This window comes from Homalodisca vitripennis, chromosome 6 (assembly GCF_021130785.1).
Source record: "Homalodisca vitripennis isolate AUS2020 chromosome 6, UT_GWSS_2.1, whole genome shotgun sequence".
NCBI lineage: Eukaryota > Metazoa > Arthropoda > Insecta > Hemiptera > Cicadellidae > Homalodisca > Homalodisca vitripennis.
Genome location: NC_060212.1, coordinates 106147599 through 106162035, shown reverse-complemented (window position 1 = coordinate 106162035; position 14437 = coordinate 106147599). Strand labels below are relative to the sequence as shown.

The 14437-nt window shown below is 32.3% G+C and overlaps 1 protein-coding gene across 1 annotated transcript in view; it reads left to right on the top strand.

Moving 5' to 3' along the window:
• The window catches only part of LOC124364677, a 40553-nt gene extending 26504 nt beyond the window's left edge, over positions 1-14049 (top strand). The window contains exons 5-7 of the mRNA XM_046820339.1: positions 1939-2113; positions 4191-4334; positions 6502-14049. Of these exons, the coding sequence (XP_046676295.1) occupies positions 1939-2113; positions 4191-4334; positions 6502-6983 (801 nt within the window). The 3' untranslated portion in view covers positions 6984-14049. The remainder of the gene's footprint in view (positions 1-1938; positions 2114-4190; positions 4335-6501) is intronic.
• The last annotated feature ends 388 nt before the right edge of the window (positions 14050-14437 follow it).

The window sequence follows — 14437 nt, the reverse complement described above, 5'->3', positions numbered from 1 at the left end:
GAGAGCTACAACATCCTTCATTGCAATACTATATAGTAAAAAACCTTTTTTCTCAAACGGTGAAGGGTTAAAGGGCTTAAGAGAGGCTGTGATTGCGCTGCCAAGCACTCTTTAAACAATCATATTTCCGTCAATTTTTTGTTTTTACAGAAAAAATCAAAAAATCCAAATTGTTTTGTCAGAAATATACCTACATTTTTCATACCTACACTTTTATTCGTATGTGTCGTCATTTTTGAGATATTATGAAAAAAGGTGGTTTTTTTTAATTTGAAATTTTTTTTTAATCGTGACTTTTTTTGAAAAATATGTGTCCTGAAGCAGCCAAACTGATACAATCTATTAAACTCTTCATAATAAAGTTGATTCTAGGCGGAATACGATTAATTTTAATTTTGGTGGAAATGGCACTTATGAAACCCATTGATTTAAAAAGAAAAAACATTAGATGCTCCTCTTATTTGCAATACAGCTCACTTATTTTACGTGCAAAAAGACTTTTAATAGTGCTCATTTTAAAGCTTATTTCAAGCACTATAAAACTCTTTTTATTAGAATGCCTAAAATGCATCTGCTCGCCGCTAGATGGCATTGACCACATCGATTAAATTTCAGACAAAATAAAAACGGCTTTGATTTTTAATATCTAGCTTAATATTGCACTTAGGAATACTTTATATAAAAACAAAATTGTTCATTGTTTTACCTACTACAATTGTGTTCCTTATAAAATTTTCAATAAAACGTATATTTTTGGAGATATTTGCAAAAAACCGATGAAAAAAACGTGAAAACAGTTGCGAATTTTCAATTGCCAATAACTTGAAAAGTATTGGATTTTTCGAAAAAAACGTTATAGATGATTTTTTGCTTAAAATTTAGGCCTTCTATCGATATCCGAGGTTATTTTGAAAAAAATAAATTCACTCCCGAGAAGGGGGTGGCAACCACCCCCAGGGTGGTTGCGGAGTTCAAATCATTTTCACTTTTGAAGTTAAGGGTAAGATGAACCTAATTCCAAAATTTTATGCAATTCGGTTCACACAGTAAAAAATTTCGGGACCAACAATGCTTCAATGACTGCACTAATTGTACTTGCTACTATTAGTCAAATATCAAACACATGATTTTATTTTTAATTAATTTGGAGCAATATCGAACTGAATTACATTTTATGCTCTTAAAATTGTGTTATAGTGAAGCCTATAATTTGTATGTAAATTAAATGTTTTTGTTTTATATTTTTTTAAATAAATAAATTTTATTTAAACTATGTTTGAGCAGCATAGTACTTACGATTACTTTAGCAAATTTGAAATGGTATTCCTGCAGGTACTGTTGCTGTCGAAACTACATTCATTAATTAAAAAGTCATAGGCCTAGTTTGGTTTCAACTAATATAGTACATGATTTCCATTATATCTGTAATACCAAATTTAGAATGTTCAAAAAACTTTTCTCAAGTGCATTTTTTGCAACGTCGTATTTGTTTGTCACCTATATTTCTAGTTTTCATCTCCTCACTACAAACTGGGCACTTCAGATTTAAAAGAGCAAGATCTTGTAACCATTTAAAACATTGGTCAATATTCAAAATACATTTTGACACAATAATTAATTGCACCACCAGTTCATCAACATTCTTCTTGCAGTAATCACTAGGCTACTCAGTACGTAAATGAAATTAAAAACAGCTGGCAATGATTAATTATGAATATATATAAGTCAAATGTTGTATTCAATAGTTTCGATATTTCTAATTGATAATCATGATTTGATTGTGGTGGTGGCTGCATATTATACTGTAGCCTATATTTACCTATTGTGGAGACAGAGTGTAAACTTGTATTTTCTCTGTCACAGATTATTAAAATTCCAATATATTTGCACCAAAGATTTCTTTACGTTTGCATCATTCTCCACAATTGGCTGTTCCAGCTTCCTCACGACATGCAGCAGAAGGTAAGGAGCTACGTAAGTAGCAAGCGTCGGATACCTGACGGTAACGGAAACATTCAGAGCAAGACTGAGATGAAGACCATCAAAGTGCCCATCCCCACCTTTCCTCCTACTGCCATGGTCTACTCTGTGAACAAGAGTCCGTCAGGCTTGGGTAAGCTTATATACAATCATTGGTGCATAGTTAACACACCATTTGTATTACTATTTGCATGATTTAGTACTATTAGAATACAATATTAATATATACACCAATAGTTGTGTGCAAAGTTTTAAATTTCTAACTGGAATTACTAGATTGCTCTAGGCCTATATTGTGTTCATTGTCTATTACTTGGTCCAGGAATATTGTCTGTTTCCTGATCAGAAGGGTCTAGTTCATATAAATCTGGAATATATTTCATTTCCAGAGGAGGAGTCTTCCAATGCAGGATAATCTTGAGGAGAATCCAGAGCTTCAATTTCACTTTGACCTAATAAATCACTTAACTCCCTGTATGTCACTGAATAACAGATTATCGCTCATTTTAGTAAAATGTTCATTTTCTCCTGCCAAATAGTCTGTTCCAATGTAGAACTTAATATGGTATGTATATTTTGTTGTACTGTCACAGTGCTCTAAGTATTTTATGCCATAATATTGTTTGTGCTTTTTTAGCATGTACTGTACGAATGGTTATACATTTTGCATGCCAATGAGGGTTTTGTCCAAACATATTTTGAGATGGAACTAAATAACTTTTGAATAAAGAGCTCATATGATTGATTTTTATTCTTTTATAATCACTTTCTATATTTATTTCTGAACATTTTGAAGTACAATAAGCATAACTTTAATTAGTACTGTACAGTGTAAAATATTTTTTTATGTACTTACATGTTTGAAAAAACTGCCCTATCATTTACAGGTAATATATTCATCAACAGGAGAGTTACGTATCATGAAATTATATGAGACTTAACATTCCTTTCCATTCAATTTTTTTACCTGATTTACGTCTCAACTTGTATTTATTTTAGCATATTTTCAGTGAAAAACAAACTTTTATCAAAGTATTTAAAACAGACTATATTTCAAGGATTAAATTATTATTATTGTTTATAACACAAATCAAGCGGTCTTATTTAATAGTAAAGGTAAAAATGCAAAGCTGGTGTTTTCTTTACTTACACAGATCCTATCAACTTCTATGCATACCAACCACTGTTAAGGTGGGCTCTCTTGTGCACAAACTTGTGCAGTGAACTCGGCAGTGACTGATGTTGTAGCGGGGAAGATGCGCAATTGACAACTGCGCACACCGTGTCTTGATGTCATGGTGTAAGATCAGAGATGGAAAAAAAAACGGTTCTTGTATATAATATTTAAGATAACGTGAAGAGAATGCACTAATGAAAAAAATATTTGGAGCTGCTTGTATACTATAAAAAGTGTTTTATTTAAACACTAACAAGGTAACGTATCAATAATTGAAGTATCAGTTAATTTGGAAGGAATTGTTAACTGGCGGCGTGGAAACGCTGTACAAAACTCATCCATCAAGAGTCCAGATAACCTTAGGGCCAAAAATCTGTTTCCTCTGTTGTCTGCAACTTGTAATTTTCCCCAAAAAGGGCTGATTTCTCCACTGTTTGCTGACTGAGGTATATGTCCAATTCTATGTAACCAGCTGATTTACTTACAGTTTAGAGACTGTTACGCATCTAGTTTGTTTAGGTTAGGTTACCCAAAGCCTGCTGCTATTGTCAATCCGTTGATATTGTGATAATGTGGCTGACAATGTAAGAAGAAACTGTATTGTAGATATATGTTGAGTTGAAAAGGAATTTTTTATTACCAACTAAATCGCTCTTTGAAACTAAAACGAGATTTCATTATTGATATTGACAGAGTCCACTTTTGACCCTCATCACTTTGTTCTTTTATCTGTTGACTTCAAAACAGAGTCCACTTTTGACCCTCATCACTTGCTCTTTTATCTGTTGACTTCAAGGGTGATACATGAGGCATAGGGACAAGGGTTGTATTAGAGTAATGATAATTTAGTGTAAAAGTCACAAAATGTAAAAATTATTTAAACTCTGAGCATTTTCTTTCGTAATACTGACAAGGAGTATAAATAAAAGTGAATTGAAAAATTACTAACATCTTAGTGAAACACATTAGAGTATCACCCAAAGTGTTACAATTGTACATCAAGTTTATGAAATGTGATGTAATTGTGGTACAGAGAAAGAGCAACCGGATGAGAAGCACTGCAAGCAAGGTACCCTGGATATTGTTTCCGCTGCTATCATGGCTAAGGTGCTGGAGGAGAGGGAGAAGGAGCGTGCGCAGACACGACATTGTGAGAGTTGTACGTGTCCCATAATAGGTAAGCGATTGTAATAAATATTAGTACTGTAAAGGGATTTGAATGTAAGCTTGAATTTAATGTATACTAAGTGACATAGGGCAATGAGATAAAAGTCTTGCAAACTTTGTAGTACAGTAATATCTGAGGCGGATTACAGTGACATAATCAATTTACATTGTGGAAAGTCATTATTTGTGCGTCCATTTTAAACACCATTGTACTTTAGGGATTGCTGCAAGCAATATTTGCACATAATGAAGAGTAACTTTCCCCCTTCTTTCCCATGTTGTTCAATACTCTTGCAGCTGAGAGAAAAGATACATTTGACCCTTATATGATAACTTTAATTCTCTTATTTTTCTCTGAGGTAGGTATTTGTGAAATATCAGTGTCACTATAACTTATGTGTTTTTTACCAAGCTCCATTTGCAAGATGAGGCTGGGCCCTATTAAATTGGCAATATTTCTGGCCCAGAACTCTTTACAACCTGTAGGGCTAAAATAAAAGCTACAGTTATGTGCAAATTAATCTGAACAGAGGTAAATTTGGATTTTCGGCGTTGGCCAACCTGCAGATGTGGTGTTATTTCTTTTGTACATGTGATTCATTGTTTCTACATCACTACAACACTTTTTGAGGTTATGTTTATGTTTGCACATGGTTAAGTGATATTACTGTCTTTGTGTCGTCATTTTTTAACCTTCCGATTATTTTGGTGAGTTCTTGGGTTATTTTCGATATTAGTTTATTATGGATCTAACTCCTAGGAAAAGAAGCAAGATTGTAACTCTGCATGAACACACTTCTTTGACTCAAAGACAGATTGCTGAACAATGTGGTGTTAGTTTGGGCTCTGTAAATAATATTATTAAGTTAAAAAACGTAACCGGATCAATATCTCCTAAAAGAAAAGGGTTTTGTGGAAGAAAAAGAAAAACTACAACCAAAGATGATGTAATTTTGTTAAGAAATAGTAAACTTCACCCTGAAAAAATCAGTTTTGATCTTAAAAAAGACTTAGAAGATGCTGGAGTTCATATTCATGACTCAACAGTCAGAAGACGTCTTTTGGCCGTTAACAGAAAAGCCAGAAGGCCAAGGAAAAAACAACTGTTAACACAGCCGCTATGATGAAAAAAACGCTTAGCTTGGGCCAAAAAGTACAAATTTTTTAAAGTTGAGAATTGGAGGAAGGTTTTATTTTCTGACGAGAGTCATTTTGAAGTCCAAGGTAGGAAGTTGTCCCATGTAAGAAGGTCAGATAATGAACCTGTGTCACCGAAACATTTGCAAAAAACTGTAAAACACTCAGTTAAAAAAATGTTTTGGGGTTGTTTTTCGGCTTAGGGCCTTTGGTACCAATATCTGGAATGATGAACAGTGAGAAATATATTCCTATTCTACAAAGCAGAGTGAGTCCTGAACTTAAAAAACTAGAAGCTGACTATCACGTAAAATATCCTGTGTTTCACAAGATCTTGCACCCTGTCACGCATCCAAGGCAGTTAAAAAATTCATGGATGAACAGGGTATTTTGTGCTTGAAATGGCCTGGAAACTCGCCTGATGTCAATACAATAGAAAATCTCTGGTCCATTTGTAAGAAAAGATTAAGAAAAAAGGACTGCACAACTAAAGAAAAGATGATTTCAGCCCTGATTCAGGTTTGGTTTCATGACCTTGAAATTCAAGAAATGTGCAAGAAACTGGTCGATTCAATGCCAAAAAGACTTGAAATGTTAATACAAGCAAAAGGAGGCCACATTAAGTATTAAATGTATGTATAATGTGAAAACTTATGTAATTAGCCTAATAAATGTTTGTTTTTAACTGAAATTGGTTTTGTTCAGATTAATTTGCACATGACTGTATGATTTAAGTAAATCAACATTTACTCTAAATACTTGAGTTCATTATAGTTGATTAGAATTGAAGTGTTTCGGTAGCCAAATAGTAGTATTTAACTTCAAATATATTTGGAAGCACAATATAAATGATTCTTTAAAGAATTATAATGTTACGCAGTTTATCCATAAAGACAGTAATATTTTCAAATCTTAGATACAAAATTCTTTTAAGAACAAATTGAGAATATCTACATTCTTAATAGAATTGGTGGGAAATATCGGTATTTATTACCTAGTGAATTAAGTTGGACAGATAATCAATTAGATGTTGATATTAGGTGTGACGCAACATGTTTCAACGCAGACTATCGCAGTGGAGACATGTGACAAGTGTCTGAACACAGGGACGGGACAGAGTAAGGAGGAACAAGGGCTGGTGGGCCGGAGTTCGAGTCCCATGTCGGTGCGAGGGAAAGCCCCGGACAAGCCCTGTGACTTTACAACACTTGCGGCCGAGCGCCTGGGACGGAGAGGGTGGGAAAGAGCAGAGAAGGACAGCTGTGTGCGCGAGGGTGTTCTAGTAAATCTGGACACAAGTGATGAGAGTGAGCCGGACAGACCGCGAGGTCCAAGGCACTGTTCTGTGCGCCTACAGGCGGGCAGCAGTAACATCCTCCTGGACAATGTGGTGAACTCTTCATACACTCCTGTACTGTACAAGAGTCGCCCGGATGCTCTAGTACACTCCCCTCGCTCTCGCTCTGGGTCTAGCAACTCGTCAACCGAAGAGAGACCTCTACGTACAGAAACGCAGATATAACAATTCCGTTGTCACATACAACATTTTATTGAACGTTCTGTTAAGATGCCCTACTCACAGAGTGAGAATCTTGTTTTTTAATGAGCATCAATTTGTAAAAAAACAGGTGTTGTGATTAGTGGGTAGTTTTTATTTTAAAACGACTGCCATTCAAAGGTTCAAAGTGTTCCTCTGCTATTCAACCTATGAGTTATGTTTTACAAGAGCTGTTCAGCAAGTGAAGTATATTCAGTGTTGTCGTGAAATAAAATTAAGATATAAATTTCAATGCAACATTTTTAATTTTGATTTATAAATACTAATAAATGTAATCACCTTACAAATTAAGACACTTTGTGTAGCTAAACTTTTGCAAATTTCCTAGCAAAACCATAACTGCCACTATATTTTGTACTGTTAACTTTGGGCATCTAGTTTCTCCTTTTACATGTCCAATTATATTAATGTAATGTATACAGATGGTGGTATCTGGGGACACCAACGAAAGTCACAATAATATGTTACTCATTTTACACTAATGAACTCTGCATTTCCTCCATGACTTTCAGCTAGCTCAAGGAGCTTTATGGTATCGACTTTGCAATTTTTCTTTTGGCAAAAGCATGTGTTAACAAACTGGTTTAAGAACGGCAGAATCAATTAGAAAGTAAAAATTAAAACAGTTACAAAACATTCAGGTATTTTGTATTGTTTGTACACACTTTTTGCGCTTTACATTTGTCAGCTCAGTACTTGTTTAAACTCCTTAACCAATGATGGTGGCAAATTCAGTTTTAAAATTCTGCAAAATTAGTATGAAATGTTTACAAGTGAATTAAACTTTTCTCTTTGCGGACGAATGCGGATTTATCCGCTGAAGACCTTGTTTGTAGCGACTGTTTTGCAGATACATCTGCAAAATCAGAGCAAAACCATAGAAATGTATTTTTATGTAAAAGTTTTAAAGTTGTATTTATCAGAGGTAATTTACATAAATATAAATAAAAAATCTTGAAAGACCTGTGTTATTTTGTGCGTTGGCAACATTGCAATCTTATGTATTAGAATGGCCTATTTTGCCGTAAAACCTTCAAAAAAATTATTAAATATAAATGTGATATGGATAGAAGGCAGATATCAATTAAATTACCCAATTATTATAAATATTGTTAAGTCAATAGTGTATATGTCAGTCAGTCGGTATCATTTCACCATAAAGTTTTACTGTCCTAGGCCTACCTATATAATAACCATAATTAGTACCAAATTGGCAATATAGATAAAACAGCTTATTTACGAAACAGCTCTTTTGTCATTTATACAATAACAGAAAATGTTCTTGAACACTATTTGTAACAATGACACGATTTTGTTTGTTTAAGCCACTACTAACAAACAATTAAACCCAATTTTAAATCGTAAGATCTCTTTAGGTATCTGTATTTCTCTCTCCTAACCGTTTTAGTTTTTGAACATTTACAAATAAAAAAATTACTTTAGAAAATGTTTGAGGGCTGTAGAGAAGTAATTCTTAATTTAGTTATTATATTATTAATTAGCTTTTTGGATTATTATAGTTGTGAGAGTTAAAAATAATAAATTGATATAGGAAGAAACCTAACAGAACATTTTCATTTTATAACAACTTCTTAGTGAGTTACACAGATTTGAAAACAACTTATTAGATAACATATTACCCATTCAAAGAACATTAAGTTTGTCAGAGAGATAGCCTACAGGTTTTTAACATATCACTTCACCTCTAGTTTCATCCCCACAAAGTGAAAGGAACAGAGAGGAGACCCTGACATGTTTCACTAGCTGTATAAAATTTAAAATGTACATAGAAAAAAATCTGAAATTTTCTCCATAAAATAGGTGTGTGCCTGGCCATTCCTGAACTCGAATTGTTCCAACCGAATATTCCAGATTCAGAACTAGTCCAGTGAGATAGTTACAGATCCTGGCCTACACGGTTTATTACCTTGCTGATTTCATTCTGGAATAATACAGGGTGAATAAAAAGTCAGAACCCTCCCTTCTATTTTTTTAGTTTATATAAGGATATATCCTTTGGGTAGTGGTGCTACGTGGAAAGGAAGATTCTGATAATTTTGAAAATGTTTTGTGTCCCGCAAAATATGGGGTTTTGAAGGCAGCTAAAGAATTTCAAATATTAACCTCCCTCAAATTACCCCTCATTTGAAGAGTAAAAACAAACTTAAACAATAGTAAAAACCAGATATCGTTATCTCTTTGCCATGCAAAGTAATAGCCAGTGTTACCAGAACAATATTTTTAAGATACAAAGTCAAACCAAATGTTCAAACTGAAGCCCTCCTACTATTTGGTAATGAGACAAGCGTAGGATGAGTTCCTTTCTCGTGTTTTGGGAAGTCTGAAGTGGTATTTGGTTGCAGGCATCATCAATTCTGTTTCTTAAATCTTCAACATTTCCTTCTGGTGTTTTGTAAATGTTAGTGTATAGACCATTACAATTTTGATCACCTATTATTTTGGATGTGAAAGATGTAGCGATCTCTGGTTTTCACCATTGTTTAAATGTGTTTATGCTCTTCAAAATGAGGGGTAATTTGAGAGGGGTTTACATTTGAAATTTTTTAGTTTCCCCCAAATCCTGCATTTTTGGGGGGTTACATAAAATTTTAAAAATTATCAAATAAAACTTCCTTTTTACATTGCACCACCACCTAAAGGATATCACCTTATATAAATTTTAGAAAACAATAGAGGGGAATCCTGTCTTTTTATTTACTCTGTGTAGTACATACTACTTTCTGGAACACTTTGTTAATTATGTTTGAGATGTGAAATATTTTACTACATAAATACCTCAATTGTGTCAATAAGTGAATTTAAAACACAATATCTCTTCATAAATGGTTTTCGTCCATTATAGATATCTACCTTAATATTCAATACCTCAACAGAAATTAATTAATTAGATCCCCTACCTAAGTTTTGGACATTATTGGTGATAAAAGTAAACAATTCAATTAAAAATATTTTATTTAAAATACTTTCCAAGTAGAAAGTAATATTTTTGAACTATTGAAAATTCATGACTATTTAAAGTATCATATAGAATACTATATCAAAAACATGTTATTACATGTAGTCTATATCATAACTGGAACATTTACCAGCCTAATCATTATGTGTAACAGTTCTGGAATACTGGAAACTTTTTGGTGATTAGTAAATCGTTCCAACAGAATATGGAGTTCTGAAGAGAGAAACCGTTCAGGAATATTCCGGTTCTAGAATGTTCTGAAGGAACTGTTCCAGTTCTTTATGCACATCTCTACAATAAAAATAAAATGCAGGAGTGGTTTTTACAAGTACTTTCAAAAAGTAAATCAAGGGATAAGTCTTTGAAGACGTCAGTTATTAGTCATAAATTGTGTTTAATACTATCAATGCAAATTGTGTAGCTAAAAGAAACTTACCAGTAACTAAACATGGTCTCTAAAAACATATAAGTAAAGTAAAGCACCAGGACCTGGCAAGACGGAAGACTTCCACACTATATCATTGCTGCAGTAGCTTTCTTAATGCAGGAAAACTTTAAAAAGCAGCAATTATCCATCCAGCTGTATGTCAAAAATACATTTGTACATTACATAGAGGTCTGACTGGATTTATTAACAGTTAAAGGGTTAAGAGTTGCATTGTTGACTAATCTTTATATATTCTAAAACATTTCTCGAAGTGAATTTTGTTTTATGTGTTCAAAGACTAATTTAGTGATGCAGAGGGAATTGTTATAATGGGTTTTGCAGTGGAGTAGCCTTATTGTTTTATGTTATTTGCATAAAAGAATTGCACTTTGTTTCCATCACATTGTTAATTAAAACTTTAGCTACCAAGCGGCACAGTGTCTAACAGAGGAGTGTCCTTCACAGTTCTACCACTACAACCTCCAGTAGGCAATGTGTTACTGTAAAACCGGAACTTAATGAATTGGTAAGAAATAAGGTAAAAGTGAAAAGAACACCTATGAGATTTGTTCGTTCCTAGAATACTATTGTAAATCTATTGTTGAATCTTCATAATTTGAATAGAAGGTGATAATTATACCCACCCTGTTAATTTTATCATTAGTTATATGATAAACTCTATGGCAGAGGATCGGTATTTGAAAATGTTGATTGAGTATTGCCATTTAGGGTTATGTGGGTGATTTCCATTTTCTGTAGCCAGATCTGTTAGTTTTCCTACACTACGCTTTAAGTATTGTAAAAGATTTGCCAAGAGAAACAGCCTTAATAATTGTTTGAATAAGATTAGTAATTATTTCTAGTTTACGAACGGTTTTATAGTTTGGTGTGACCAGTGTCAGCACCTATAGTACTATCCCTCACTGATGGCGATGAACAGAAAACATCTTTCAAGATGTAATATCTATCACAAAAATGATCACAGTTTCAGAGGTCTGACCACGAGAGCCTGGGAGAGCTTACTAACGTTATAAAAACTCCTAACCATAAATTCCGTGGAAAAATTTAAGTTTTGATAACAAATAACGGAATCTAACCGCAATCCTCAATTAACACTCGAATATTAATTCACTATTGTTGTTTGTAGTAGGTACGTCATGGAAAATGAAATAAAAAAGAAAATTATTGTATTTATTTTGTGATGTTTAAGTATTGAAGGTCAAATTAAAAACACCAATAATTCTTAAGTCCTAACTAAACATTTGGAAAAGATAACAACTGTAATCCTCATTTTCGTAAAACTTTTGATAATATTTTTTTTTTATTTTGTAAAAAACTTTTAGTCCCAAAAAGAAGCATTAAAATCAAATCAAGTATATTCAATCAACTGTGTGTGCCAAAAATGGTTTATGTTTTGTTTTATAACACTTTTATTGTAATACTTGTATTTTTATTTAAATTGCTGTAGAAACAATCCATAGTATGTTATGTAATGACTGCTGTAATGTCACTGTTTTAAATTTGTCACATTTGGAAAAACATTCAATATCATTGCAATTCTGAACAATTAAAAATATGTCTGACTTCATTTCTGTTTTTACATTAAGTGGTTGATCACTAAATATTGTACACGTAAGCTTATTAATTTAAGAAATTTGAAAAAGGAAAGCATCCCACTTGATTCACAAATCCTGAAGTGAACGAACCAAGCCTATCTTTAAATTTGTTATTGTTATTAATTGTGTATATATTATTATAATGTTTATTGTAACTGCATCCACCAATTGTGATTTTTTTTATATTAACTGTTTGAGTAATATTAGTAGTGCTAAAATTAATGTCAATGCAATTATAGTGTACATTTTGTAATCTCCCTCTGACACTTCACTGAAGGAAACAAGAGTTACAAAAATTAAAACCCCGGAAGGAAAACTCATCTTTTTGCAACTTGGTAAGAGAGAGATATCTGCTCTACCAAACTTTCACTATTTTTCATTCCTAATAATCAAACTATAATAACAAGAGAACAGAATAACACAAACACATAAACACAATCTGTATTTTGTGTTCTTTACACATAAACAGAATAGTTATCATTACTCAACACTGATTCTTATGTTTTTGGTATTCTTCACAATCTAGTTTCTAATTTAAGTGGAGCATACATACAAAACTGTACAGCTAAGATAGTATAATAGTAAATAATTTTGTTCCTTTTCTGTAAATAATGTGTTTTATTATTTATTTTAGTTTAATCAAGCTTTGTAGCTTAGTGATAGTGGTAGACAACGAATACGGCTGTTATCTGTTACTAAAGCATATGTTAATATTTTACGTTTTATTAGTTGACTTGATTTTTTTTAATCATGGTATTATTTTGGTATTGTAATAGTAGCTATGAATTTTGTTTATTTTATAGAAATCAGCCAGTAGCTCCTGTTTCATTAATTTTTCAATTCAGTTAGAATGTTACACACTCTGGTATTTTAGTTTCACTATTGCATACTTCTATTATCCAATGTCTTGCATATAATTTTAGTCTGATAATATTAGACCTAGTGTATTACAATGGGATAAAATGAGGTATATTTTTAAATTACTGTGGTGCTTCAATCATGTCAAACTTTTTGAATTCTTTTAGTAGGTTGTAAATCATGACATTTGAAGGACTAAAGAAGGTGTTCTTTAGTTGCAAATGTTTAAATTTAATACTGATCATTTGATTTTGCTGTTAAACTAGAAACAACACTTCCAACAAACTAGCATTTTAAAACCCCCTTTTGGCTATAGACACTAATAAAGATATTTTTATACCAATGACTTCATATTTTGTAAAGTAGTTCTATTAATTATTAGTAGTATGTGTGTAGCTAATTTAAATAATTTATTTTAACAATTTTATTGTATCATTCAACTGAACATATTTAAGGTGTAATATTTGACCAAAGATTTTGCAGGGAAAATATGTGTTGAATATCATTTCCCCAAGGTGATTCATTGATTTATAAAGCCTTAAATTCAGCAATAGCCTTAGGATTTTCCTGAAAATTACTCCAAAAGTGAAATAATTCCTAATTGTTTTATGGTGTATTACTAACTGAATTGAATTGATCCACAAGCACGTATAAAAAACCAGTTGTATGATAGATGTGGTAAATAAATTAAAAGTTCAAATATTTTTGAATAAGAAGATTCTAAGATAAATTTGGTACTTGAATTAAAAGTAGATGTTTGTGTCCTCTATATTTGCCACATTGTTACCATGAAACAAAATTATTGGAATTGACAATTTGTAATAAAACAACAAAAAAATTGCATTTTATCATTTTGATGTAAAATATATTTAGTGCAGTAAAAATTTTTGAAACATTAATAAACTTTATAAAATTGTTATAACTCTTGTATTATATTATAGAAAATTGTTGTGTATAATTTTCTGTGATTACTAAAATGAAATAAAGTATTTACAACATAGCTTCCATCTCGGATGTTACCTAGCTGCATAGGATGAACCAAAGACTGTCTGTCTGTAGAGTAGACTTGTGATATTGTAAAGAGAGCTAAGCTCTTATTGGTTCTTTCTGTTCTGACATATTGTACAATCAAATATATTTCCAAGTACTTTCTGTCGTTATTTTAATTCCACCTAACTGAACGTTGTAAATTAAGATGTTCAGAATGTGCCTTGAGTACTCCACGATCATTTAATTCCAACTGAACTGAACTTTGTAAATTAAGATGTTCAGAATGTGTTATGAGCATTTAATTCCATTGCATCATCAGGCAGGTGTTTGATATGGCTGTTAGGTTGGTAAATGAATGAAAGAGATTTGATTTTTTTCCTTGCATAAATACAGAGCATAGCATTTAATGAAAATAAAAATACAAAATGTCAGTAAGAGATGTAAGAGGAGTTAATCATGCAGAAAAGCATAGTTTGATAATTATCCTATTCAGTGGTAAAGAAAGTCAGTGTCATCAGCCTAGACAGTGGTCCACATCATTGGGAAAGGT